Source organism: Melozone crissalis, unplaced genomic scaffold (assembly GCF_028551555.1).
Source record: "Melozone crissalis strain CALT ecotype California unplaced genomic scaffold, PUWL_Pcris_2 ptg000014l_1, whole genome shotgun sequence".
NCBI classification, from domain to species: domain Eukaryota; kingdom Metazoa; phylum Chordata; class Aves; order Passeriformes; family Passerellidae; genus Melozone; species Melozone crissalis.
The window spans coordinates 14,305,423-14,330,525 of NW_026535792.1; the positions used below are offsets into that span (position 1 = coordinate 14,305,423).

Here is a 25,103-nt window from a genome sequence, read left to right on the forward strand (position 1 = left end):
TAATTTAATCTCCCACAAACATTCTGTAAGTTTAGAAATAAATGAAGTTTACTTTCATGTTCAAAATGTCATGGTTTTTGTTCCAATTCCAGGCATGCACATGAATTATCTGCCCAATACACAGAACAGCTCCTAGGAAGTCAGAGACACCAAGTCTCAAGAAAACCAGGTAAACACATGGCTTTTCCTTGGTGAGGACCATAACTATTTCTTACAATAGATCTTACATATGAGAATAAAGGGCCACTCCAGACTTCAACAGCTGTGCAACCACAGGTTCACTGCACAGGAATTAATTCCAGTATGTCCTTTACTACTGTGCACTTTAAACTAGCCAACATGGATATGCACAGACACAAAAATCCAGGGGCTGGCAAAAATACAGCTCTCTTAATAGCTGGGCTTATTTCTAACACAGATTCTTATAAACCAAAGGCCAGTTCAGGATTTTCAGTAATTTAATACTGTCATCCAAAGGACAAAGGGATGAAAGTGAGATAAGAAGGAGAGGAGAAACATTGATGTTGGTGTAAAAGGGAGATAGGTCAGGACAAGGATGGGAAAAACAAAGCCCTAAAAGGCACATTTTACTACTTACAGTGGTACATGTTATAAGGAGAGGAAGCCAAGCCTCCTGTACAAGCCCTGCACGAGCCATAGGCTGTTGGAGCACCTCCCTCAGTGAGGACCACTGGTACTGTCCAGGACTACAGACTATATGACTGACACAAGACTGCACCACATTGCCATAACACTGGGATTTAAGCAATAACATTAAACCATACACAAAATTCTCTATTTGCTGAAGGACTGGGGAAAAGCAGGATATTTATGTGTGTAATGAGGAAGACAGCAGTTCCCTGTGCAGGGATTCTGAGATGGTCCTACAGTGGGCCTGTGGCCATCCAGCAGGGGTGGGCTGCAAGGCTGGCAGGCCTGCAGCACAGCCAGGGGCACTCCCCAGCCCTGCCCTGCCTCCTGACCAGCCCTGCCCTGCCTCCTGACCAGCCCTGCTCTGCCTAACCAGCCCTGCCCTGCCTAACCAGCTCTGCCCTGCCTCCTGACCAGCCCTGCTCTGCCTCCTGACCAGCTCTGCCCTGCCTAACCAGCCCGCCCTGCTCAGAGCCCTGGGCCTGAAGGTCACAGACACCAAAGCAAACATTGACTGTCTCGCTGCTGGCCACAGGTCACATCCACTGGGTCATTCCCACAGAAGCAACCCTCACACTTTTACACCACCCTCTGGGAGAGGAAGGGAGGACTCCATGAATTCAGTCTCTCACATTTGGTGTGCTTTTGGTGTACACAAGGAATTGTACCTCCATATGCTTGAAGATGACACTGCACAGGAGCTAGCAAACCCTGACAAGCCCTTGGTAATTTGATAAACAACTGCACCAGGAATCCTCCATTCCAAATGGAAAGTGCTTTGAGACACAGGGCCTGCTCTGTATGAAGGTGATTTTGGCCAGCTGCATGTGTGTAAGATATGGAATTTGTGTGCAGATTTTACCCCATAAGCAGCTGGACTCTTTCAATAAAGTATCTAACTTACTCTGGTCTTCCTGGATTGCATAAGGAATCTTCAAGGCAAGGAAGCATTTTTTCCCACCATTCTGCATTTTTTGACTGTTAAATTGTCAGAAAAAGAAATGAAAACATTAAAAATCAGAAGTGTGCATAACTGATATTTGCAATTGATAATACACATAATTTCTTACTTATACCTGGTTTCACATCTGCTCTATGTCTAATACTACATTCATTAAGGCCACCTTTGACTTACAGAAAATAAAGTCAAATCCCCTGCAGGCATCATCCTAAGTTGGGGCATTGCTCTGTTAGAGCAAACACTTGCCATAGGCACAATTTCAAAATCGTGCTTTGTGAGATGGGGAAGTCTTAGCACAGCACTTGTGCAGACAATATTGGTATATCAAAGTGCTGATGAAAAGGGCTCATTAGTTCATTTTGCAGGAACAACTATTTTAATAATGCTGACACATGAGAAGAGATGATAAATGATTAGGTTCAGCAGCATTCTGGTACTTTACTTCCCATGAATATTTACTTACCATTAGATATTTAATTAAGTAAAACTGTTCTTCTTTTTAATCTGGTACATCTGAAAAATGTCTCTTTACTTAAAAATAAAGTACAGTTTGCATAACCATAGCTCACTACCTTCAATTCAAAAGCTGCACAATTTAGATGTGTTTAGCTCTCACAAACACTGCTTACATTAGTGGCAGCTTAACAGAGCCTACAAGATGATCATCTTTGTAAAATAAGCTAATGGCCATATATTCCAGGGCAAAATATCAGATTTTATAAAACAGGGGGATCTATCTATGTGCTGAGTCACTGATGGTCTCACAGCCAAAGCATGTGCAAGAAGAATTTGTTCTATGACTGCAAACCAGATTCCCTCTGCATCTCATTTTGCCTTGAGGTTTCCAGGAAGCCTTTTTATGGAACAGGTATTTCCCTCAAGCTGACAGGAAACACTTCCTTGGGATGAAAGGGATAACAGAAAAAATTATATAATGTATGTCAAGACTTGCTGCAATGAGATACACAGATGAAAATCTGTATTCAGAAGTATTGGATTCCAGAGCTGTTTACACTGCACTTTATCCATATCATTCTTTGGTCAAGAATCTAAGGAACATAATATGATAACAAATCTGTAAGTTATCTTCGTGGATAAATCTTTGTAATACAAGGAAACAGGAGGACTGTGAAAGATTCATGAACTTGAAGTTTCCTAATTAGAGCTTCTGTTTCTAACAACTTTATGTCTATTATTTACAGTGAAAAAGCCCAAGTCAAAGTGTACAGAAACAGCCAATGACATTTTCGGCTGACATACAACAATTTACAGTCACAAAGAGTACCTTCAAATTTTAGGGGAAATACTTCATTTCATGTAGCCAGTAGTAGTTCATCATATCCAAAAAATATTTTTCAAGAGTGACCAAATCAAAACATTCAGAAGTTAATCTCAATGCAAGGCAGCTTTTAGACTACAGGAATTCCACCTTCCTGTGGCTCCAGCACATAAACTGATGTTACTGCTTTCACACGCAGCAACCTTTGCCTCCCAGTGTTCCTCTCCATCAAAGCAGCAAGAAGAAAAGGACACACAATGAGGCTCAAACATGGCTCTGCATCAGTGGCAGGATACCTTAACCATACCTCTGGGATTGACTGAACATAGATTATTACAGCTGCTTTGCAACTCAGACATCAGGCACTTCAGGAACAGATGCATAGATGGGCACCACTAATTTACACGCAATATGCTGTAATAAACAGCTGAATAAGCAGAGGTGTTTATTTTTTTCCTCTCAGCCTTATTTACACATTTGAAAGACCTCTCAAATAAAGGCTAGAGAACAAGCAGATAATGCAAAACCTCATCTGCACTGCATAGTACATGATTTGCCTTCAGCAAGTCTCAAGGCTTAGTACAGTAACTGCAGAAATGAAAAATCACCACTTAAAACCAGCTCTAAGTCTGCAGCCATTCTTAAGTAACAGGAAACAAGTGGTATGAATAGATCTGCACAATGAAACACTGAGCAAAAAAAGACAAGTCTGCTGTAATAACTGATCAAAACCTGAAGAATGCCAGTAGCTAAGATCCCCTCTGTACAGATACTCAGCTTCCAGACCCATACTGCTGCCTGATACCAGGAGCAACAGACTGCTTAAGGCACACAGGCCTCTCTCCTTTGGTGGCTGTTTCAGAAACTGGTAACATCTCAGTCTAGGTCTGAACAAAGTACTTTGGTTTGGCAGTTGTTAAACAATAGTGCAGAGACAAGAATTAGGCAAGATCCCAGTTCTGAAATAAGTCCCCTACAGAAAAGAGACCTCACCAATGGGAACAATCACTTTTTATACCAGCAAAGGCTCTTCACCTTTCTGGTTAACCTGTCTCACTGACAGCTGCAGCTGTTAAAGACTTGAAGAGTTAGACACTAGTGTCACTCCAGTAGGGAACAGATTTTAAAATCCATACAAAATTATAAAAGTGTGTCTTCATGAGTTTATGAATTAAATATAAAGGCACCTTCTGGCAGTCAAGTGTGAATATATTTGCTGCCTAAGGACAGGACATCACTTAAAAGGACAACTGAGAGACCTTAACAGTGACTGTGATTTATTATGAATGGACTGAAGTAGTTAAAAATAAATGTTAGAGTGCTAGGAAACTGATGATAAATGCTTTTCAAGGGTCTGGTTCTTTGGGAAGTCATTTTTCTCATGCATGTTTCATCGATTTAGTCCTCTAACTTAAGGCAGTCCAAAAAACCAAGTAAGCACTCAGACAGTAATGGAGCAGCTGCATCCATACTGGTCAATTATCTTCAGTAATTGCCTGCAATTGATTTTAGTTTTCATTAATTTCACAATCTTAAGGCCAGTATGTTCCTTAAATAAGTATCTGATGAGCAGGTGCAAATAATAGTATCAATAAAAATGAACGCTTTAAAAAAATCATGATTTTACAACAAACATCCTAAAAGAGATAACTGCACAATAACTGAAAGGGTGTGAGATTTAACCAAAGTCTCGATGCACTCAGCAATATAAACCCCATCTCTAGGAAACTCCAAGTGCTGCAGTCCAAGCAGCAGCACTGCCCAGGCTCCAGGTGCAGAGTGCCAGAGGTGCTGTGCAGGGCAGGGGGTGTTATCTGCGGCCCAGGAAGCCTGGCTGTCTGTTTGCCACGCGGCTACAGGAGGCACAGCACGCTGACTTGTAGTAGGTGTACACACAGAGCCGCGCCTGAACCACCACGTTGCAGTTGTAGTATTTATCCTTGCAGTTCTCATCTGTGCAGAGAAAGGAAGAGAGAGGAAACTAAGGGAAACAGTACTAGAGCAACAAATAATCAGTTCTCTTCCTTTGACCATGCAAAAACCCTTGGACCTGTATTTCAACATTCATTGTCGGGTTAAAACATATTATCTAAGCAAATAAGTCAGATTATTTAGGATTTCATATAAAGATACATAAAGCACTTGAAAAACGTAGGAATTCCCATTTCCCCAGGTTTTTGATGTTATCTTAAAGTATGTTGAATAATTCTCAACTGAAAGTTGTTGGAGAACAGTCAGAGTTAAAACTGCCTCTAAATTCTTGCTTCTTTCTCTTCCTAGACATTCTCATTACTATAAAAATCAAATCTGTATGAGATGAATGGCTAATCCCAATGCAAATTAAGTGCATCCCTGTATTTACTATATACAAAAGGCAATTGCTTCATTGCACTTAATACCTTAGTTTAATTTTGTTGGTTCTTATAGAACTTGTTTCCAAATACAGTATATAATGATCCTTTTTTTTTGTTTGTTTTAAATACTCTTCCAAGAGAAACCTTGGAGAATGCAAGGAGGCTGCAGAATAACACTTTGAATTTACCATTTTCACAGAAGCAGAGCTCTCACATTCTTAGCAACTTCAAGAATAAGCCAGTTTCTTACACATTACAAGGAAAACATTTTCACTCGAAACCTACTTTTAAATCACAGAAAAGCGCTGTATTTTGTGTAAAAATAAAGCCCTGAACTGAAGAAAGAAAATATACTACTGAAGACTACAAAATAACTTCTCCACTAGATGGAGTTCCACAGTTATAACTACAGAAGTTTCCTCTGCCTTACCTATTTCAGGGACACAATCCTGTGTGTTACAGGGTTCCTTCTCTTCAGGTTTGAGCTGCGGGTCACACTGGGAACTGGCGGCCATGTCGTCCGACAGGCAGCGCACCTCGCGCAGCCGGAAGCCGCCTTCGCAGGACTTGGAACACTGGAACAATTAACTGAGCTCATGAAGGCCATAGGAGATGTGTCATTACAGAAAGTAAACAAGGGAACCCTGATGCCAGAGCCAGCTATCACTGCAGCCTTTTATCAACTTCACCCTACTGGTTTTTATTTTCTACCTAGGAAGCCCTTATTATACAGGGAAAACATTCTTCAAGATTCCCCAACATTTTTGACCACAGGAGCAACAACCAGACAAATAAACATAGTGGATGCTGTGCAACTGAAATCAAGCTAGAACAGTTCCCCTTCTGAATTTATTACTTAGCATCTGCTTCTTTAGTTAGCCCGGTTGTTCTCTGCTCATTTAGATGTATCTCCCAAATCTACTCTTTCCATAGTGCTCACATTTTCTGCTTTAAGATTTTAACTGCACTGAACTTTATTACTTGACTGCCCTGCCCTCCACTCTCCCTTTTGCCATTTAAATACAAGCAAGAATATTTTTAATTACCTTTTTTTTTTCCCTAGCACTCAATTATTTTTCACTTCTTGCAGCACAATGATTTTACTAACCATTGTAAGTTTCTTTGAATTTCTAAAGGAAATATTTCTGTGCTCCTTCAGGATCTGTTATGAAGCCAGAGACTTTTGTACTTGCTTGTTATGGTACTTTTAAAGCCAATTATTACACATTTCTGCCCATACTGAAGCAAATCCCCATTGGCCAAGGATTTTGCCTGAGTGAGGTCTTTGAGATTTGGCTCACTGTCCAGTTTGACCTAATGCTCAAAAACTTAATTAAACCTGGGTCATTTACGATTAAAACCTTAATAGCCCAAAACTAGTAAGAATGTTTTCTTTCTGACTTTTTTGGCATCATTATTTCTTTTCCTAACACTGCATAAACAACTTATCATGATTACAAAATCATATATTGTAAAAAACTAACCAAAGTAGTCTCAATATTATATTTTTAAAGTGTTTTTTCATCCTCAAGTACAACCTTTACCCACATTTGAAAGGGCAGCCGTGTGCAACAGTAACAGAACATGGATTTTTCTAGTTACTCCTGTTACATGCCTGTATGGAATACTGTCATTATTCCACATCCAGCCATAAGGACTTCAGGTCTACAGAGATCTTAAGCACTTAGAAGGGAACGAAGACTCACATCACACTTCACACAAACCATTCTGAGCTGCATCCACATTGCAGAGCTGCCAGTGGCAATGTGACCTATGGCTCAACAAAGGGTCCAAGTGACTGCATTCAATAGAGAGTCATCTCATTCCAAAATGACAATGGACTTCCTGATTTTCATTTAGGACAAAAATGTTGATTTCTTTTGGTAGAGAACCAATAAACTATGTCAGATATAGGAAATTACAGATGATATGGAAGTGTTTTGTGGCACAGTGGTGAATGTAGCTGGTCTACTTCCAGAGGAAACTGAAGATACATGAAGCTGTACAACACATTTTCTCCCACTGAAGTTCTAAGTTTTATAGTGAAGAGTTTACAGTTAAATATTATGGTCAAACTGACTCTAAGAAATGAATACATGCCTCATTCTTTATTAAATACTCCTTAATTTTAATGAAACTAGAGATCTAAAAGGAACTTCTAAGTGCACCACATTGTCTCACTGTAAGGGCCAAACCAACATTATAAAACAGGAAGATTCTATGAAGAAGACATCAATGATACAAAGACAACTGTGCAGTGTCTCTTTCTGGTCAAGATACTTCCTGAATTTTCTATGTTCCACCAGGCAAAGAGTATACTTTCTTTTTATTATCATTCCTATGCAAAGTTAAATCAATTACATAATAGGTGGTTGTATGCAAATAGTGTTCTCTTTCAATACAAACAGAAAAAGATGCGTCAAACAAAGTACAGATACAGGAAAACATGACAGACTTACTGTGCTCCATTCTGTATGAAACCACTTAGATCCACATGGTTTGAGGTAGCAGGACTGCTGGCTGGGAGGTTTCTCCAAATATGAACATTCATAGGGGTTCAAAACTTCAAAATTACCTTCAGTTTTCCTAACACAAATTACTTCTCTCTGCTGAGTTCCACTACCACATTCAGTAGAGCACTGTATCAGGGAACAAAAAAAGTGGGAAAATCTGTTATTCTCCTCATGTCCTTCAACTTATTTACAGAGTAACATTTCTCCACATCACACGCTACCATGGACTCAAAACATTTCTAATTATCTGAATGAAGAAGACATTTGACTCTAAGTGTAGTTCTGGAAAAATCTCAAAGTGTAGTTTTACCTGTAGCTATAAAAGAAACTGGTATTTATTTTCTCAATCAACAGAGACACATAACTCACTTTCTCCATAAGCAGAGTTACTGTTTCTTGCTGAAGCAGGTTCCTATGTGCTGCACTGAACTTTATAAGGGGGGTTATAAGGTTAAAGCACAGTTTTGCAGCTTTACAAAGCCTCACATTCTGTGCTGTTTTTAGAAAATGCCTTGATCTGCCAGGGTGTTATTTTCATGCTTGCAAGTATCTATGTGATACTTGCAGTGCTGGTTCCAGTTCTGAAAAGTGAATTTGACTCACTTGGATTCCTACTGCCCATTTAAAGGTTAAGTACACACACAATACTGTTTCTGGCACTTGTAAAAAGGCTTTTAGAAGATGATTACTGCAACATATTGGTTTCTAGGTTGCATAAAGGACTACGGTTTTGAGAAGGCTTCTTCCAGCCTAAACCAATGAAACATTCCTAACACTGGGGATTTTCTTTATATTTTTGGTAGAATTTACAATCCCTTTACCAGATTCCCACAAAACTCTTGAGCTGAATGAAGAATCTTAAGATAAACGCACCTGAATAAATTCTACAGGAAGTACAGTAACTGCACATTGTTTAACACAAAACATCTCTTTCAATGGTTCCTCCTAAAGGCACCACCTGAACACCCACCTTAGCTCTGGCAGGGGAAGGCCAGCCCTCAGTGCTCCCCACTGCTCTGCCCTGCTGACTGCTCTCATCTTGCTATTAAAAACCAGATAAACCAGCCAGGGCTTGGCCAGTAGAACTGATGTTGTCAGGCACAGCTTTCACATCAGTAAAGACTTTGATTGTGTGTATCAAACAATTAAATTCCATGTAAAGAAAAAAGGTGAATTAAAAGAATAGTCAGGATGCTCTGAACTGAACACCTTTCCAGCACAGCAAAAGTGGGTACAGAGTGCCTGTTCACTGTCTGGAGCAGTCGGAGTAACAAGGCCTGGATTTCATCTGTTATTAGAACTGCAGATAAAGATTTTTTAAATCTGAATTTGTTATTATTGTTACACATATTCTTATACACAATAATTACTACTTGCACTTGAAAGCATTAGCATAGCAGTAGCCCTGTAATCTCCCCCTCAGCTGTTCCAGTTTAACTTCCAGCTCCTTATCTCCTGGAAGGACTGTGGGACGTGCAATGCAGTGAGCTAACAGCACAGCTCCACCAAGCAGTCCCAAAGGCTCTCCAGGCAACGCCAGAGCCCACACAAAGGGACAAAAGTGCCTGGGCATGAGTTACCACCTTCTGAAACGCCTTTGTACTTGACAGAAGAAATGTTCATTTGGAACAAAGGCTACTGGATGTGGGTGAAGGGAAGAATTTACTTGGAGGACAGAGTATCAGTATAGAGGCCACCAACCAAAATTTGTTCTTTTGCCCATTGTAATGGCTTTCAGTACAGCAATACCAAAGCTAACTTTCAGATTTAGCCATTGCTTTTTGCCTTCCTTATCTTTTGGAAATGTCATATGCATATATATGTACAGGTATGTATCTCCTTGCATTTATGCACGATCACAAAGGCTCTACTTTAAGAATTTCACATCCACTGCTTTAGTGTTTACCTGAACATGCTGAGCAGAATTCTGTCACCATTCTTTTCATAAATACACTGGGTCAGTAAGTGAAAAACAAAAAATGAAGATAGAGAGGAGAAGAAAAGCAATTTTTTTTCTTTTCATCAAAGTAAAAAAAAACTCAGCAGATGCTGAAAAATATTGAACATCAACTCAGTAAAATACAGGGAAAAATACCAAATAATACTCTAGAGAGAAATACTCTAGACACCAAATAGCTATATTTGGTATCTAGAGTATTTAGATACTCTAAAATACCAAAAAATACTCTAGAGAGATGAAGAAATACCTTATGGCACACGTCTTGATTGCATCAAAATACAAGTTTAAAGTGAAATACCAGCAGAAAAGCAACAGACATGTTAGACTTGGTGCCTGGCTTACCTGTGTCCAGCCCCCAGCAAACCACTCGACCCTGCCAGCGCAGGGCCCGTTGTTGCAGGGCGTTGTTTCCGCGGGTCTGTTGTTGCCGCAGCCCTCCAGGGGCAGGCTGCTGACGTGGTTGGTCATGCAGAGCACGGAGCGTGTGCGGATCCCGTCCCCGCACTCTGCCGAGCACTGCGAGAGACACGACCGGGACACTGTGAGCCCTCAGACTGCAGTGCTGGGAAGGATGGAAGTTGGACATGAAAGTCTCACAGATATGTATGCTTAGCAGAAAGATTTTTAAATGTGGAACCTGAAGAAGGAATTGAGATGGAAGCAAGTTTTGATGTAGAAGAAAAGAATTGCTGAGCCAGTTTTACTGGATAACCAAGGAGGCAAAGGGTGTGTTAGTTAGAAGGGGTTTTTATGACTTAGTGCAAAGGATAAACACACCTCAAACAAAAAGATGTTTTAACCAAGCAGAAAGATAGCAAAGGCAAACAAGTCAGCAAATGTCGCAAATAGAAAAAAGATCTCAGAATTTTCAACTGCAAAAAAACTGAAAAACAACTTCTAGCTTAAACTGTGATGTACTAACTTTTAGTGATTGGAGAACAGTAACATGAATATGGTAATTATAGTAGTTATGAGAGCCTATAGATAAAAGTTAAGGTATAGATTGGTTCTACTGTATTAAGATGCTCAGCAAAGTATAGACTGCAATGTAACCAAAACCAAAGGGTCTCCAGGCCTGCCTGCAGCTGGAGCTGACAGCTGTAGGCACAGCTCTGTCATCCTGACCCTGGACTGCTGTAACCTCTTGGATGGAATAAACTGCATTTGAAGAGCTGCCTGGAGTCCCATATCCCACATTTAGGCTCTTAGAGCACAGGAAATGACAATGACAGTCATGGAAGTTCATTCATTCAATGTCAATTATTTTTACTTGTAATTCAGCTGTAGCAAATTGCCTTACAGTTTCATACTTCTGAAAACACTACAAGTAGTACCTTGTCCTTACAGTCAAAAATGAAAGGATTAGCTAACAAAGAAATCTCTTGGTTTACAGCTTTTTGTTAGCTTTCTCACTTTTCCTGTCTTCTCCCTGTCCATAAATTTTCCAGTTTTCATTTTATTCATCTTTTTTCACACTAATTAGTAGCTCTGAGGATGGATAATTTCAATAAAAATAGGACAGCAGTCCTATTTCAGCCTTTGTTTTGCTCTCCAGGTTTCTCATTCAAGCTGTCAGCCAGGTGGATCTTACACTGGCTGAAAGGACAAGGCCAGGAAAACTCTGAGGGCTGTGGCACTGGGAGTAAAGTGACTGCACAGCACATCCTGGAACTCTTCCATATAACAAACTGACAGTGTCTGACAGCACAGTGAAGTAGAAGAATGGAAATTATTTTGACAAGTAATTTCAAAAGATTCAGGTAAGTCCTCAGTAAGTAACTGTAACTACCACGAGTTATTGCCCAGCCTGTTTCACCTGAAAGTTTTAAATTTTAGGAGAGGTGGCCATAGAAGCTTATGTCCATTCAATGTTGCTTTTTAATGATATGAATTTCCAGTAACTAATGTTCACCATCCTGAAAGTTACACTGCTAAATTCTGAAAGCTCTTACTAAATAGTGATATGTAGATTCTTATGTCACTTATTCAGAGACAGTATGCATGTCATTCACAAATCACAGGATAAATTCCATTTATGCCCTTAGAGTTTGCTCTTTCATCTACTGAAGCAGGAAAGTATCGGGTATTTCACTGTCCTAAGCAGCATCAAACTATTGACATTTAAAAAACAGAAACATGCCAATGAGATAAAGTCTCGTGTTGACTGTTCCTTTGTTGCTTAATTATTTCTTGATCTTCCCTTTTGTTTTCTGTTAAAATGCATTTAGCATTCTGTGTATAGACCATTAACAAAGAAGAAAAACCTATGTGCAGCTTACTGAAAGATATGTACACAACAGAATTTAAACAAAGCAATTATATTTTACATGCAAAGAAACCCACAAATAAATATGCAATGTATGATAGAAAAAGATGCATTTGATTGCTATTTCAGATTTTATTTTTAACACACAATGTAATTAGGAGAAACTGTGTATTACTTCCACAATGAGCACCACATTCCTTGTGAATGAATATAACTCTGCATTAGAACATTTTAAAGATTTTATTGACTAAGAACGAGTCAAAAAACTGGTAATGAGACAAAAAACTGACCATTAACTTGATTTAGCTGCCATTGGTAACAGTGTCAGGGTTCACTTCCAATAGTTCAGCTGCAGAACAGCAGATGCCAACACCACTATTAACAACAGGACCAACCAACACAGTCACTCATCTTCCTGAGAGAGCCCAGGGACTGAAAATGCCATTGGTAGCAAACTGCTCTTTGCTCACTTGCAGGGAGGAACACTGGTTACTTGTGTGAAACACGTAGTCATGTTACACTTATTTCACTGATACAGAATAGAAAACCACTTTTCCTATCAGCAAGTTGAGTTCTTTCACAAGATGTTCAAATAGAGTAGCAAAGCTTTGCTGAAATGGAATACCTAGGGAACTAAAGAAGTGATTCATCTCTTCAGAAGCAGTTTTTCTAACAAAGTACAATTTTGGAAAAACTGGAAACTCAGATTTCTTCCTCCATCTGTAAGATCAAGTAATTAAGCATCTCTTAAATTATGCCTAGAAGTAACATAATGAACCTTTTCTGTTGGTGATGCACAACAAAATTTTCCACCTTCAAGCAGGTATGTAAAACAGATTCACCTCCTCAGCAAACCAATTTCATGGCTAAGGAGTCCTTTTCAAGGTAAACTGGTAAATTCTTGAAACTACAAGAATAATGTAAATTGTGCTAGTAGTGAACATTTTCCTGTTCACATAAACTACAACTAAACTACAGCTAAACTACACCCATTTCAGACAGGCCACTCACAGGTGAGCTGAGCCCCACACCCTGGCTCCCACTCAAACCTACAAAAATCAATTCTGTGGCTGTTCCCATTCCAAGTGTGCCAAATTACAGTAAGCAGAGAGAACTTATGCATATACTCTGCAAATACTTTTCTTATTGATAACTAATTTTCATTTGACAATCTAGTTTGCTTTTCTGCTTTTCAAACAAGAGCTGGAAACAAATTTAGTCTGCAAATCCAGAAAATCTCCCTAGTCTTATGTTTTAAATGATTATGTTATGAACTAGGCTTGCATATCAAATAACAGAGGAAATACCAAATGGGAAGGTATAGGGTTGTTCCACTCTCTGCTGCAAGATTTTACTACAGATTAACTACTCTCTAAGGATTTACAAAGCAAACTTAAACCTGAATGTTTCACATTATGCATTTTTTAAAAAATGTTTTTATCTCCTTTTCAACAAAAAATCTTCCCTGTGAAAACCATAGATTTCTAAGGTCCAAGGCAGGGTGTAGGGAGTTGGATAATGAATCTTTTCCCCTTGTTTTTCACAATTGACACACCCGTTACTTTCAATTTGGTGCCATTGATTTGTTGCATTAATACACAGTAACTGCCATAACCTAACATTGTGAAACATGAGGAACTTTCACAAGCTGCAACTTTATTCTGTCCTATTATTAAAGATATTTTGTTTCACAGTCTTATTTTAATTGGCACAAATTCCTCAGAAACCTCCGTCTGTGTTTTAAGGAGTCTGCCATTCTTCCTCTTCCTGAGGTCCTTCCCTCACGAGTTCAATTTCAGAAGCTTTCCATACCCATTAAAAACTAAAAATAAACCCCCTCATTCAGGGCTCTGATACTTGTCAGAAAGCAGCTGAGTAGCAGTCCAGGAAAATAAGGCAAGTTCCTGCAAACTTGGAAAACTCTGAGTGGAAGCCTGAATTTTTGTCACAGCTACAACACAAGGGTAGAGCAGGAAAATCCCTTTCAGCAGTGCCAGTTCCCCTTCACTAATGTGCCAGCCCTACTCACTGCACTCAAATGGGGCAGCAGAGCACAGGAGAGTGGCAGCAGGAATTCTCCTGGGCCTCCAGAGAGCTTTCACACAGGCCTCAGCATCACTGCTAGCCTTAATTAAAGTTCTAAATAACAACCAATTGAGTTTGAGTAAAACACTCCCATTTGTGCAGGATTTCTGTCTACCACACTTTTAACCTTCATCACCTTAATTATCTCCCACAAGATAGTACAGACTTTTACAATCATCTGCCTGATGTTACTGCAGGAAAAAAAAAAAATCTATGTTTCAAATACATTTATAAAACTCCTTAACATTATTTGACCTACTCTGAGAAAATCCATTTCAGAAGGGATTTTAGACAGATTATGTAACCTTTGTTTTTCCAATAATACATTCAGCATCGTATTTCAGAACATCATTTCTGCTACAGCAGATGGGGGCAGATTTTCAAAGGACATAAATCTACTGAGAGCTGCCTTGATTTCTTACCAAAAAACAAAACAAAACAAAAAAGTAAAAGGCAGTGAAGGGAGAAACATCTTTATGCACTGTCAAAACATTTTCTGATACCTAGATTTATATAGTTTCCCTTCAGAGTGGACCTATGCATGCAGCAGGTGCTGAGTCAGTGCAGCAGCTCCACGGCACCCTCCAAGCCCAGCACCACTGTCCCCTCAGTGATCACCAGTGCCAATGTCCTCTCAGTGATCAGCAGCACCAATGTCCCCTCAGTGATCAGCAGCACCAATGTCCCCTCAGGTGATCAGCAGCACCAATGTCCCCTCAGTGATCAGCAGCACCAATGTCCCCTCAGGTGATCACCAGCACCAATGTCCCCTCAGTGATCAGCAGCACCAATGTCCCCTCAGGTGATCACCAGCACCAATGTCCCCTCAGGTGATCACCAGCACCAATGTCCCCTCAGTGATCAGCAGCACCAATGTCCCCTCATGTGATCAGCAGCACCAATGTCCCCTCATGTGATCAGCAGCACCAATGTCCCCTCAGGTGATCACCAGCACCAATGTCCCCTCAGTGATCAGCAGCACCAATGTCCCCTCGGTGATCAGCAGCACCAATGTCCCCTCAGTGATCAGCAGAACCAATGTCCCCTCAGTGATCAGCAGCAGGGAAGGCACCTCTGTGCTCTGGCTCACAGTGTCCCTCCCTGCAGAGCTGCCAGCACTGCCAGGACCCGAGTGCAGCAGCACTCTGAGGGGCCCCTGCCCAGCCTCACCTGGCCCAGGCACACCCTGCTCAAGGCCCACCTCTCCCTTTAACCTCTGCTCCATCAGTCCTTGCCCGGGTTTCCTCAGAGAGGTGCCTTTGCCTGGCCACAGCCTGACCTTCCATGATCCCTCCCCTGGGGTTCCCTCCAGCCCAAGCCTGGCTCTGCCCCAGGGTGGCTGGGCTGGCCTGGCTCTGCCCCATGCCCACAGATCATCCCCAGGACGGCTGGGTCTGCCCCTGGGCCCTGCCCTATGCCCACAGATCATCCCCAGGGTGGCTGGGCTGGGTCTGACCCTGGGCTCTGTCCCTGCTCTGACCCTGAGCTTGACCCTGCCCCTGCCTCGTCACTGATCTTGTCTGACAGCCTGGACCCTGCCTGGGCCCTGCCTGCCACCCTCCTTGTGACACAGGTACAGCCAGGCAGGCTTCAGGGGCTGAAGTGGGGCATGGCAAGGCCAGGTTACAAGGAAACACAAATCTCTGTAGACCTTGGCCACCCTTCTATCAAATTCTCCTGGCTTTACGTTTCATGGCAAATATGAAGTGAGTTTATATGGAAATAGAAGGTTTGCATTCTTTACATATTCATATGTAAAGAATGCAAACCTTCTATTTCCATATAAATCCCACATGAAATCAATGAAAAAGGATATTTTATCTTGTTTTTATTTTATACTAAAACAAATAAAGAGTGATAATAAAAAATAACTAACTCTTGCACAAGCTTAATGGTGGTTTTCCTTTTTTTCCCCATGATTCAGGAGATTTTTAAGTGAAGTATGCAGATTTAAATAAAAAACAGTGAAAGAAGAGTGTAAGCTACAATATTCATTGGTGGTTCAAGATTTGACTGGTCAACAAACACACTTGAACCTTTTATGCAACGCTTAGAATTGAGAGGAATAATGCATTGATTTTTACGAAGTTCTCCTTTTACTACAGTTCTTTTGCAGGAGATTATTACAGAAGCATTGCTGTTACTCCTTTTAATGAAGAGTGAAATCCAGAGCATGTGTTTGGTTTGTTTTGATTATGTTCCCTGATGTGCAGCATTTTTCCTTTCTTCCCAAGATTTTATTTTGGCCGCAGAATCTCATTAACATCTAAGAATTGTTTGTATTTTGGCTCCTTTTCTAAGTAGGCTCTAAACATAAAATGAGAAACAAATGAACAGAGGAGATGGCAATGAGGAATAAACAAAAATGCAGGAGGGAAATGCTCCAGTTAGCTGGAAGGAAACATTGGTGAGTCTTCCCATTGCTGTAAATCAGGAGAATGAAGTCTCCCACTCCTGACCCATAGGAGAAATAAACTTTCCAGCAATTAGAGCTGTCAAAGAATCAGTCATGTGAAATGTTTGCAAGAATCTCATCTGCTCCCATCAATCCCATTTTGTTGCTAAGTTCAGTAAGGTTCACCAGATTTCCTCTACTGATTAATGGACGCTGTTTGGTGGAACTCTGCTGCTTTAATGCAGGATGACATCTTTAGAGAATTATGAGACAGGAAGCAATCTTTCTACAAATGCACATAAAAATATCACAAAAGTTTGTCCAGACTCTCTCTAGGCAAAAAGAGGTTAAAGATCATGCAGAAGTCAAAGCCATGAAACTTAAGTTAATTGTCTTATTTATGCCCAAGAAAGAGCAATAAATGCAAAGACAGGCACAGACAAAGTAAGACCAACCAGTTTCACTTTGCTACTACAGACTTTTAACCTGTAATCTTTTCCATTGAAGTGCGTGAAAATTTCTGCTTCTTTCAAGACTGAGCCTGGGGGTATCAATAGATGGTGTTTAGACCTATTTCCCATACAAGGAACAAAAGTATACACTTTTCAGAAAAGAAGTGTTTGTTTCCCAAGAATGAATTGCTTTTCCTCCCTTCCTTTCCAGAGCACACATGGTGGCCACACACCTTGTTTGTGTAACATACACTCAATGGACTCTGATACCTGTTTATCAAAATACCACAAATCAAGAACTGCCTTGTCTTAGGAACATGAAGGGGGTTTTAGTTACATATATAAAAATTCAGTGTGTGCAGAAACCAACACCAAGAAGGTCAATGCCATGGGGTGAAACAGGTGGCCCATAAAATACATAAATACATTGTGGGAAAACAAGCCTGGAGAACAGGGCAAGAAGGCAGCCAAGTGTTATTTACAGGGTAAAGCAACATACAGCCCACCCCTGGGAAGGAAACACAACTCCTACACACAAATTTGTATATGCTCTACAGATTTTTTAAGTGCATATATGTAATATTGCTGAAGTCACATTTAGGGAAAAGTAATGATAGTTACTAGTTCAGAACCACAGAAACTATTAATGATAATACAGGTAACTAGCATGATTTCTGCATCAATTAAAATTTTGCATGGTCTCAGTAAAATAAGATAACAAAATCTCTTCACTATTTCTAAATTGGATCACTTTCTTTTCTTAAAACAGTGTAAAAGAATACCCATGTCAAATTCTGCACAAATACGAAATGCTGAAATTGAACATCTGCTGCAGCAAAGACAATGGCAATTTTTTATGTTGCTGCATTTTTTTCTTGATGTTTTGCTAGTTAACCAAGGCTATATTGCAATAGCCCATGCATCCCATCAATCCAGACAGGGAAGTCTGATCTATCCCTTGCTGAAAGAGGAAGTATATTCCTAACCAATCTCTGACAGGCTTCTGGAAATCTCTACTTGCTGCATGTGCAACTGTACACATGAAGTGTTTGCAAAGTGGGTTCAGAAAAGGCTGCCTCTTCCAGCAGTAACTAAGTTTGAACTCAACCATTTCAAAGTTCCAAAAGTTATGATAAGTTCTTTTACCTCTTATTCTAGGCATGGCTGAAATGTCAAAATACAATGGGTAAGACTGTTCTGTGGTATTTCCAGCTGGGACTTAAAGTAGGCATGTAATAAAGCTCACAAAGAAGGTCTGTTCTTGTGAGATTTCCACCACAGTTTTGCAGACTCAAGAGGTTTGAACAAGCTTTTTTAAAGCATTTGAACTTTTGGCTGCTTATCTGAACCATTTGTGGCTGCCCATCGCTGATCTATGCTTATTGCTGAAGTGTGGCTTGGCTTAGAGTACTTTTTAAGGAATTGTTTTGGGAAATGACACATGCAAAGTCCATATACCTGGGAATGACCATTTCTATTCCATGACAGAATTCTCTTGTTTTTCAACAGAAACACACTCCTGTACAAAGGAGAGAGATTTCTGCTCCTAAGCTGCAGCCCTTTCAAGGCACAAGAGGACAGCTAATGGCCAATGACCTGACCTTGCAAAGCTGTTCACTGCTGCTGTATTTCACTGCCTGCCCCTGAATGTCTCAACATCCCAGTTATGAGGTATGTGTGAATCTTAGGAGATCCTGCATGTTTCACCTCGAATCTACTTTTTCTCCTGAAATAAGCTGTTTCTTACATCCTCTTTGTGAATCAAGCTCCAAACCCACTCCTGGCAGAAGTGATGGTGAATAATGCCAACTACAGTAGCAAGCATTTGGAAGAAATTAATCTGTACACTCTGTACACTTATATAAACTGAGAAGGTAACAAAATCCATTCTTTACTCCCCAGCCCTAAAAAGTCTGTGGTAAAAAAAAAAAAACTGCAACATTTTCCACATTACCTGCTTCACTTCTACGTCTCATTTAACATGTATAAATAAGCATAATAACATTCTACAGTTATAACCTTCAGCTCAAAAGCTGCTTTTAATTCTGCAGAGAACTAAGTATCAGTGTAAAATAATCAAGAGGATGGTGCTAGAGTTTTCAATGCAATGTCTGTGCTTTATGTGGTGGAACTGCCCTGGACAACAGCAGCTGGGCAAAATGATGTCTTTGAGGGTATAACGGATTTAACAGCACTGTAGAAAGAACAGATCTGTGAGGGGGAAAACAGGCAGGAAAAAAAAAAGCACTGCCATTTCCCTATAGCAAAATCTCTGCCCTTTGCACTAATACCTCTGCTTCTCCTGGTATCATTCTGTCCATACTATGCAGGAGCATACACAGGAAAAAAAAAGTCATAATGACACAGATTAAATAGTCTATAGCTTTGTTTCCTTTATAAAATCTATTTGAGTTGTCTGAGGGCTGAAAATTTTGCAGACCTTGTAACAAGAGTCTGATTAGCCTTTTAAAGTTCTGTGACACAGCAGGTACCTGCCCTACTTGTGAAGTTCCTGCTCCATCTTGGCATCTAAACCACATGGAAAATCTGAGTGTCCAAACTAATGCCCAGCCTGTGAGCCTGACACTCCTGGCTTTCAGAGGTACTACCACAAAGTAATCTAAATAATGAAATCATGAAGTCATGAATGTAATCTTACAGCTTCACTGATAAATTATGTTATTTGTCTGTCAAAGCAAAGACAGACTGAAGGCTGGACTTGCCTACAGATGAAACTGATATGCAAGCATCCACAAGAGGGACCAAAATATCAGGCTCTTCTCAGCCCATGTTTGTAAGACTCTTAATGAAAGCATCTAAATATCACCACTGAACAACAACTCTGAGCCCAATCACGAAACAAGTTAAATCACCACTAGTGTTACTGCTTTCATGCAGAGAATCTGACTCATTGGAAGAAAATTAACCCCAATATCCATGTTAATAAAATACAAGAGCCTGAATCAAGCCTGCCTGAGTTTATGAAGTTGTTCTACTCTTTTCACACCTATGAGATAATTGGTTTATGGGTTGAACTTAAACCCAGACATCAGGCCTCAAATCTATATCCCTTAACAAAACAGTGGGGAAACTTTTAAGAGTCTGAATATTGAGAGTCAGCACTAAGCAAGAAGAATAATAAATCCCAGTACACTCAATATTTTGTAAAGTTCAGACTCGGAGCCAATTCTAAGTCTGGACATTTGGCCATGTACCCACAGGCTTGCCCTTTCTAGGCATTCTTGCATCTTAACACAAACTCAAGAAGCCCTTGGGATATTATTTTTTTGTTTGCTTTTGCCTGTTTAAAAGACCAAGAATAAACATGGAAAATAAGATTACTCCTTTTATGGCTATACAGATGTGTATTTTTAACATTCTGATGCTCTTGTTTTAGAAGGTTTGTCAGGATAAAGATACTGAGAAGCCTTACCCTGTCACTCCATTCTGTAAGGAACCAGCTCTTGGCACAGGGGCCCATGTCGCAGTTCTCGATGTCATTTGGCCGCAGCTTCATGTTACATTCCTCATCATCAACAACGTCCCCAAGGTTGCTGACACACTTCACATCTCGAGTCCTCTGCCCCACTCCACAAGGCACTGAACACTGGGACAAAAGGGAGGTTACATCAGGACTCTGTGCAAAGACTGCAGTGGTTTACCAGGGAGCTGGGATCATACAGTTAATTCATTCCTGCTAAGACATCTTTCTGGTTAGGAAACCAATGGTCATAGTTAAGCAGGGATTTATTGAACTAAGATTTGCTTATTTCCAAGGTTTTTAATATTCCACTTTGTTTTTAACAAAACCAAATTGATATTTGATTAGCGATCCCTGGAAGAAAATTTGTATTCTTTCTGAGGTGTTTTACCCTAAATGAATGGATCCTACTTACTGAGGTCCACTCAGTCCTGATCTGCCACTCGCTGCAGATCTTGAGCTGGCAGGTGCTGGTGGTGTCGGGCTTCTCCAGGTGCTGGCAGCGGTACTGCTGCACCGTCAGCGTGCGGTTGGCGTAGATCTGCCGGCACAGGATCTGCCGGTGCTGCATCCCCAGCCCGCACGTCTTGCTGCACTCAGACCACTCCCCTATGTCCCAGCTGCAGTGAAAAGAAAAGGATATCTTTGTTCCACAAAGAATTCTCTAACACTGATCTTAACAGAACTGGAATGACATGATTCTTATGCTGGTCCAGAATCCTATAAAACCCCACTTCAGTCTCTGTGTGTGCAGCGATCCCTTAGGAGGCACCATCACACACTTGTTTACACAGCCTTCCTGCAGAGGCTGGTAACTGTGAGCATGGATACAGATTGCACAATTCATGGTCTCAAGGCACACTGCAAATGTTACTCAAGCCTGTAACAGCTGCTTGGTTTTTAAAAGAATGTGTCTGTAATATATATTACTGCTCTAATGACACTTCTGAAAATATTTAATATGTGCTGTACTTTTCTGCAGCAAAGGCAACACAAGAATCACGTCACGCATCCAGGCATTCATTCATCAGTAAAACTGAAATAGTAAATGATAAGCAATGAACAAATATAAATAAATTTAGAGACTGAAAATAATCTCTCGATAGATCCTTCTCATTCTAAAATTTCACTGTATTTATTCAGTCACCTTTGTATAGATATGTTATTTTCAGTTTTTTCTTTACAAGCATGAAGACACGGACACACACCTAAAGGAAGTATCTAAATTGTTTACACATTTTATTTCAGAACTCGTGTATTTAGAAAGTTAAACTACTTTCCTACTTAGAATAGCCTCCTTGACATGCAAGATCCCAATGACATTGGTTTATTTTACTTAAGTTATAGTATCTTACAAAGCAGGGCATGGGAAGAGGTTGCAGGCCTCCTCTTCTGGAATGGGTTTGGTGCTGCTGTCACAGTAACCCTCGGGTACCTCCTCGTGAGTGATTCTGTTGACGCAGTGGAAAATTGGGTACTGTGATCCTGAAATGAAACAGTCAATTAGGTAAAGAATTGCAATAACAGCAGCATCCAACATTGATGCAGAAAGGAAATGCATAAATTGACAACGGGAGATACAGACAAAGGTTTCATCCAACATTTCCAAATGTAAGAGCTGACAGGACGTGGTAGCAGTTTCTGCAATGTCCAAATCCCAGCAGATTTGCTCAGTCATCTTAAATGGAAATCTAGGACAAGGGATGGTGGCAGTTCTCATGGGAAGCATTTTCACTTTGTAAAAAAAAAGTTAATATAGTCCTTTTCTAAGCCAAAGTTTTACAAATGTGCTTTGAAATCTCTCAGGCTTTCATCAAAACTGTTAATTTAGCCTCCCTTTTCTTTAGGTAGCACAAAAATAACTTAGTTTTTCTTCTTGCAACTCGGAATTTCCTAAGATCATTTAACTTTAGTGGATCTTACAAAAAATATTAAAAACCATCATCTATATTTCTGCATGAAGAAATAAAGTAGAAGAAAATGGAAAACACAGAGGAAAGAAAAAAGCAGAAAGTGTCCTATACTGAACGACACAAAATGAAACAAAGCCTTAAATAGTACAGATTTTTTCCCTGATTTTTCCACTCCTTTCTTTGTCAGCCTATATAACCTAGTTTGGCTTGAAATGCCTTAGGGCCATCAGAGAGGCAGGGGCATCTCACAGCAAGATCACAAGAAATGTTCATACAGTCTCAATAGTCTCAGGATCCAGCTCTCAAGATCCAGTTTCTTTTGAATTTAACTTAATCAGAACATGCACATATTATCCATATAATGGGAAAAGAGACACTTATTTCTGGTAGCTCTGTTGCTAAATTTAATGGAATAAATAGGAGGCTGAAATTATTTTTTTTTTAATTTTTTTTAAGTCCTAGTGTTTTTCTATCTTCATTTTGACTCAGATTTCATTAATACCACTGCCAAGAGTGACCAGATCTCTGCAGAAAGAACAAGAACTATGTGCCAATGTTGATAAAAGCCATGGCATACACAACAAAGATTTTTATGATGGAAAGGAAGAATACATTTACCCTGATGTGTTCCTGCAACTGCACCATAAATTACCTGATTTAGATACTGAAATTCACCTTGAATATGGGAATTCAGTCACTCAGTAGTTGATACAGACTGATTACTGCTAGCCAATAATCAGACACAATTATGGATTCTGCCTAGATGACTTGTAGTAAAAGCACAGTGTGCTTAAATGCCAACTAAAATATTTTTCTCCACAAAAGGGCTGACTTAAGGAAGTCTGAATTTTACTGGTAGTATTTTAGCTCCAGTACTTTTGCAGTAATTTCTTCAAGGAGTTTTCTTTTTTTTTAACTGAGAAGAAATTTTGATTGTTATCAATATTGCTGGATTTTTTCAGCTGTCTGTAGCTATAACATGCACACCGATCTGGCCTTGGACCAAATTTACAAAGTGTCTTCTCAAACTAATTAGGAAGCAAATGTTCTACATGTAAATGAACTGGTGACAGTCAGCTGAGCTCCCACACTGGAACATGTTTATTTTAAACCTCTGCTGCTTTATGGTATGGTGGTGGGTGGCTATGCATAGTACAAAAGATTTCACTTTTACCATCAAAAAAACTTATTCTTCCAAGTAATTGCTTGTGTTCTGCATTATTGAATCTGTGGTCACTGTGACTGTCTGGCAGCAAAGCTTAACCTCTGCAGTACACACAAGCAGTTTATGCACCACTTCCCAAAAGTTCACCAGGCCCTTTCCATCCCTTTTCCTTCCCACTTCTTCCCTGTTAAAACCTCAGACTTCTGTAGTCACATCAGTGCTGCTCCAGCAACATCCAATGAGACAAAGATCTGTCTGATGAAATGCCAGTGAAATCTTCCCATGAAGGTCAGAAAACTGTTGGCAAAGACACAAAAAGCATGGTGGGTGTATCTGACAAAGCTGGAGAGGCAAAAGGAATGGTAAAGAATACCAAAGGATGCTGAGGAAAGTAGCTGTGTATCAAGGGCATGGGAGAGAGTAGCTTGCCAAAAATGCTGAAATATTTCCTTTCAGAGACAAATGCTGTACCCTTCCTTATAGTTTCCACACTTTCTATTTCTAATATTGCTGGTTTTACTGATTTAAATATAAGCACAGGTAATAGAAGTGATATGACCTTTGATTGTAAGAGAACAGAAAACAGCAGGTCTAGCAATGTTTGTGCATACACAAAGCCCTTACCTTTCCCACATGTAGTAGTGCACTCAGTTTTCCCAACCTGTTTCCAGTTGTATTCTCGGTTTTGTCTTGGTGGTTGCATAGCAGGCACCTGGTTTTCTGGCTGATGAGAAGGAAATCTTCCTGGCTGAATAACTGGGAAAGTTCCAGCTGACTGTCCAGTGAGAATGTCTGTCTCTCTATGCAAATCCTCAGACTCATGACTTGTACCTTCTGGCATTCCTAACTGACCATTCAGTGGCTCCCCTGATGATGGACAATAATAGAAAAGTAAAACAATGAGCCTATTAGTCTATGTTATTATTCCCTAATAATTAGAACTGGAGAATCACTAAACTTGGAAGCAGCTTTAATCTGCTATGTAGAGACTGCCTAATAGTGACCTGCAAAGACTGTGTTGTTGTAAACTAAGACAACCAAGTCTTAGCCAGCAAGTACATTAAAAACTAAAAACTGAAGAATCTCCAAAGACAACGTAGAGTTAATGCCCCCAGTGTCAAAATTTCCCAAAGCATTTTTGTTTTGTTCCATGCTCTGCATTCTGTGCCTCCCCATGTCACAGCACAGCTGCTCCTCATTATGAACATACCAAACACTCAGAAATCTGTCAAAGCAAGTCACGAACATTAAAGTGAGGAGCAAATTCACTTGCAAAGTTTCTCCTGTCCTTCAGAACTTCCTAGGTGCACACACAGCACATACCCACAGCTCAGGCAGGGGCTGCCCAGATTCTTGCCTGGGAAGAGAACAGTGTTCTGTTTGATCCTCTCCAGTTGCAAGAGGAAAGGGGAACTGTGGAGGGTTGTTTTAAATTATCTCAGAAAGAAAAACACTCTGAAAATAAAGATCATGTTCTATTTAATTTCTGAGACATGGTTACAACACTCCTACTCAAAGTAGTAATCTTCCCAGCTAAAGCATAATAAACCCTGCCAGTTTCACTTCACTGAAGTTTTACCAAATCTATGGTGAGTTCAAATTTAACATGTAGGGTGAAATTCTGGGCC

The 25,103-nt window shown here is 40.1% G+C and overlaps 1 protein-coding gene across 1 annotated transcript in view; it reads right to left on the reverse strand.

Annotated features, from left to right (window-relative positions):
* Positions 1-1,115: 1,115 nt before the first annotated feature.
* The window catches only part of THSD4 (thrombospondin type 1 domain containing 4), a 213,842-nt gene continuing 189,854 nt past the window's right edge, over positions 1,116-25,103 (reverse strand). Inside the window, exons 10-17 of the mRNA XM_054272475.1 lie at positions 24,100-24,342; positions 21,753-21,882; positions 20,813-21,017; positions 20,350-20,523; positions 10,061-10,234; positions 7,705-7,884; positions 5,676-5,820; positions 1,116-4,844 (exon numbers count right to left, since the gene is read on the reverse strand). Of these exons, the coding sequence (XP_054128450.1) occupies positions 4,702-4,844; positions 5,676-5,820; positions 7,705-7,884; positions 10,061-10,234; positions 20,350-20,523; positions 20,813-21,017; positions 21,753-21,882; positions 24,100-24,342 (1,394 nt within the window). The 3' untranslated portion in view covers positions 1,116-4,701. The remainder of the gene's footprint in view (positions 4,845-5,675; positions 5,821-7,704; positions 7,885-10,060; positions 10,235-20,349; positions 20,524-20,812; positions 21,018-21,752; positions 21,883-24,099; positions 24,343-25,103) is intronic.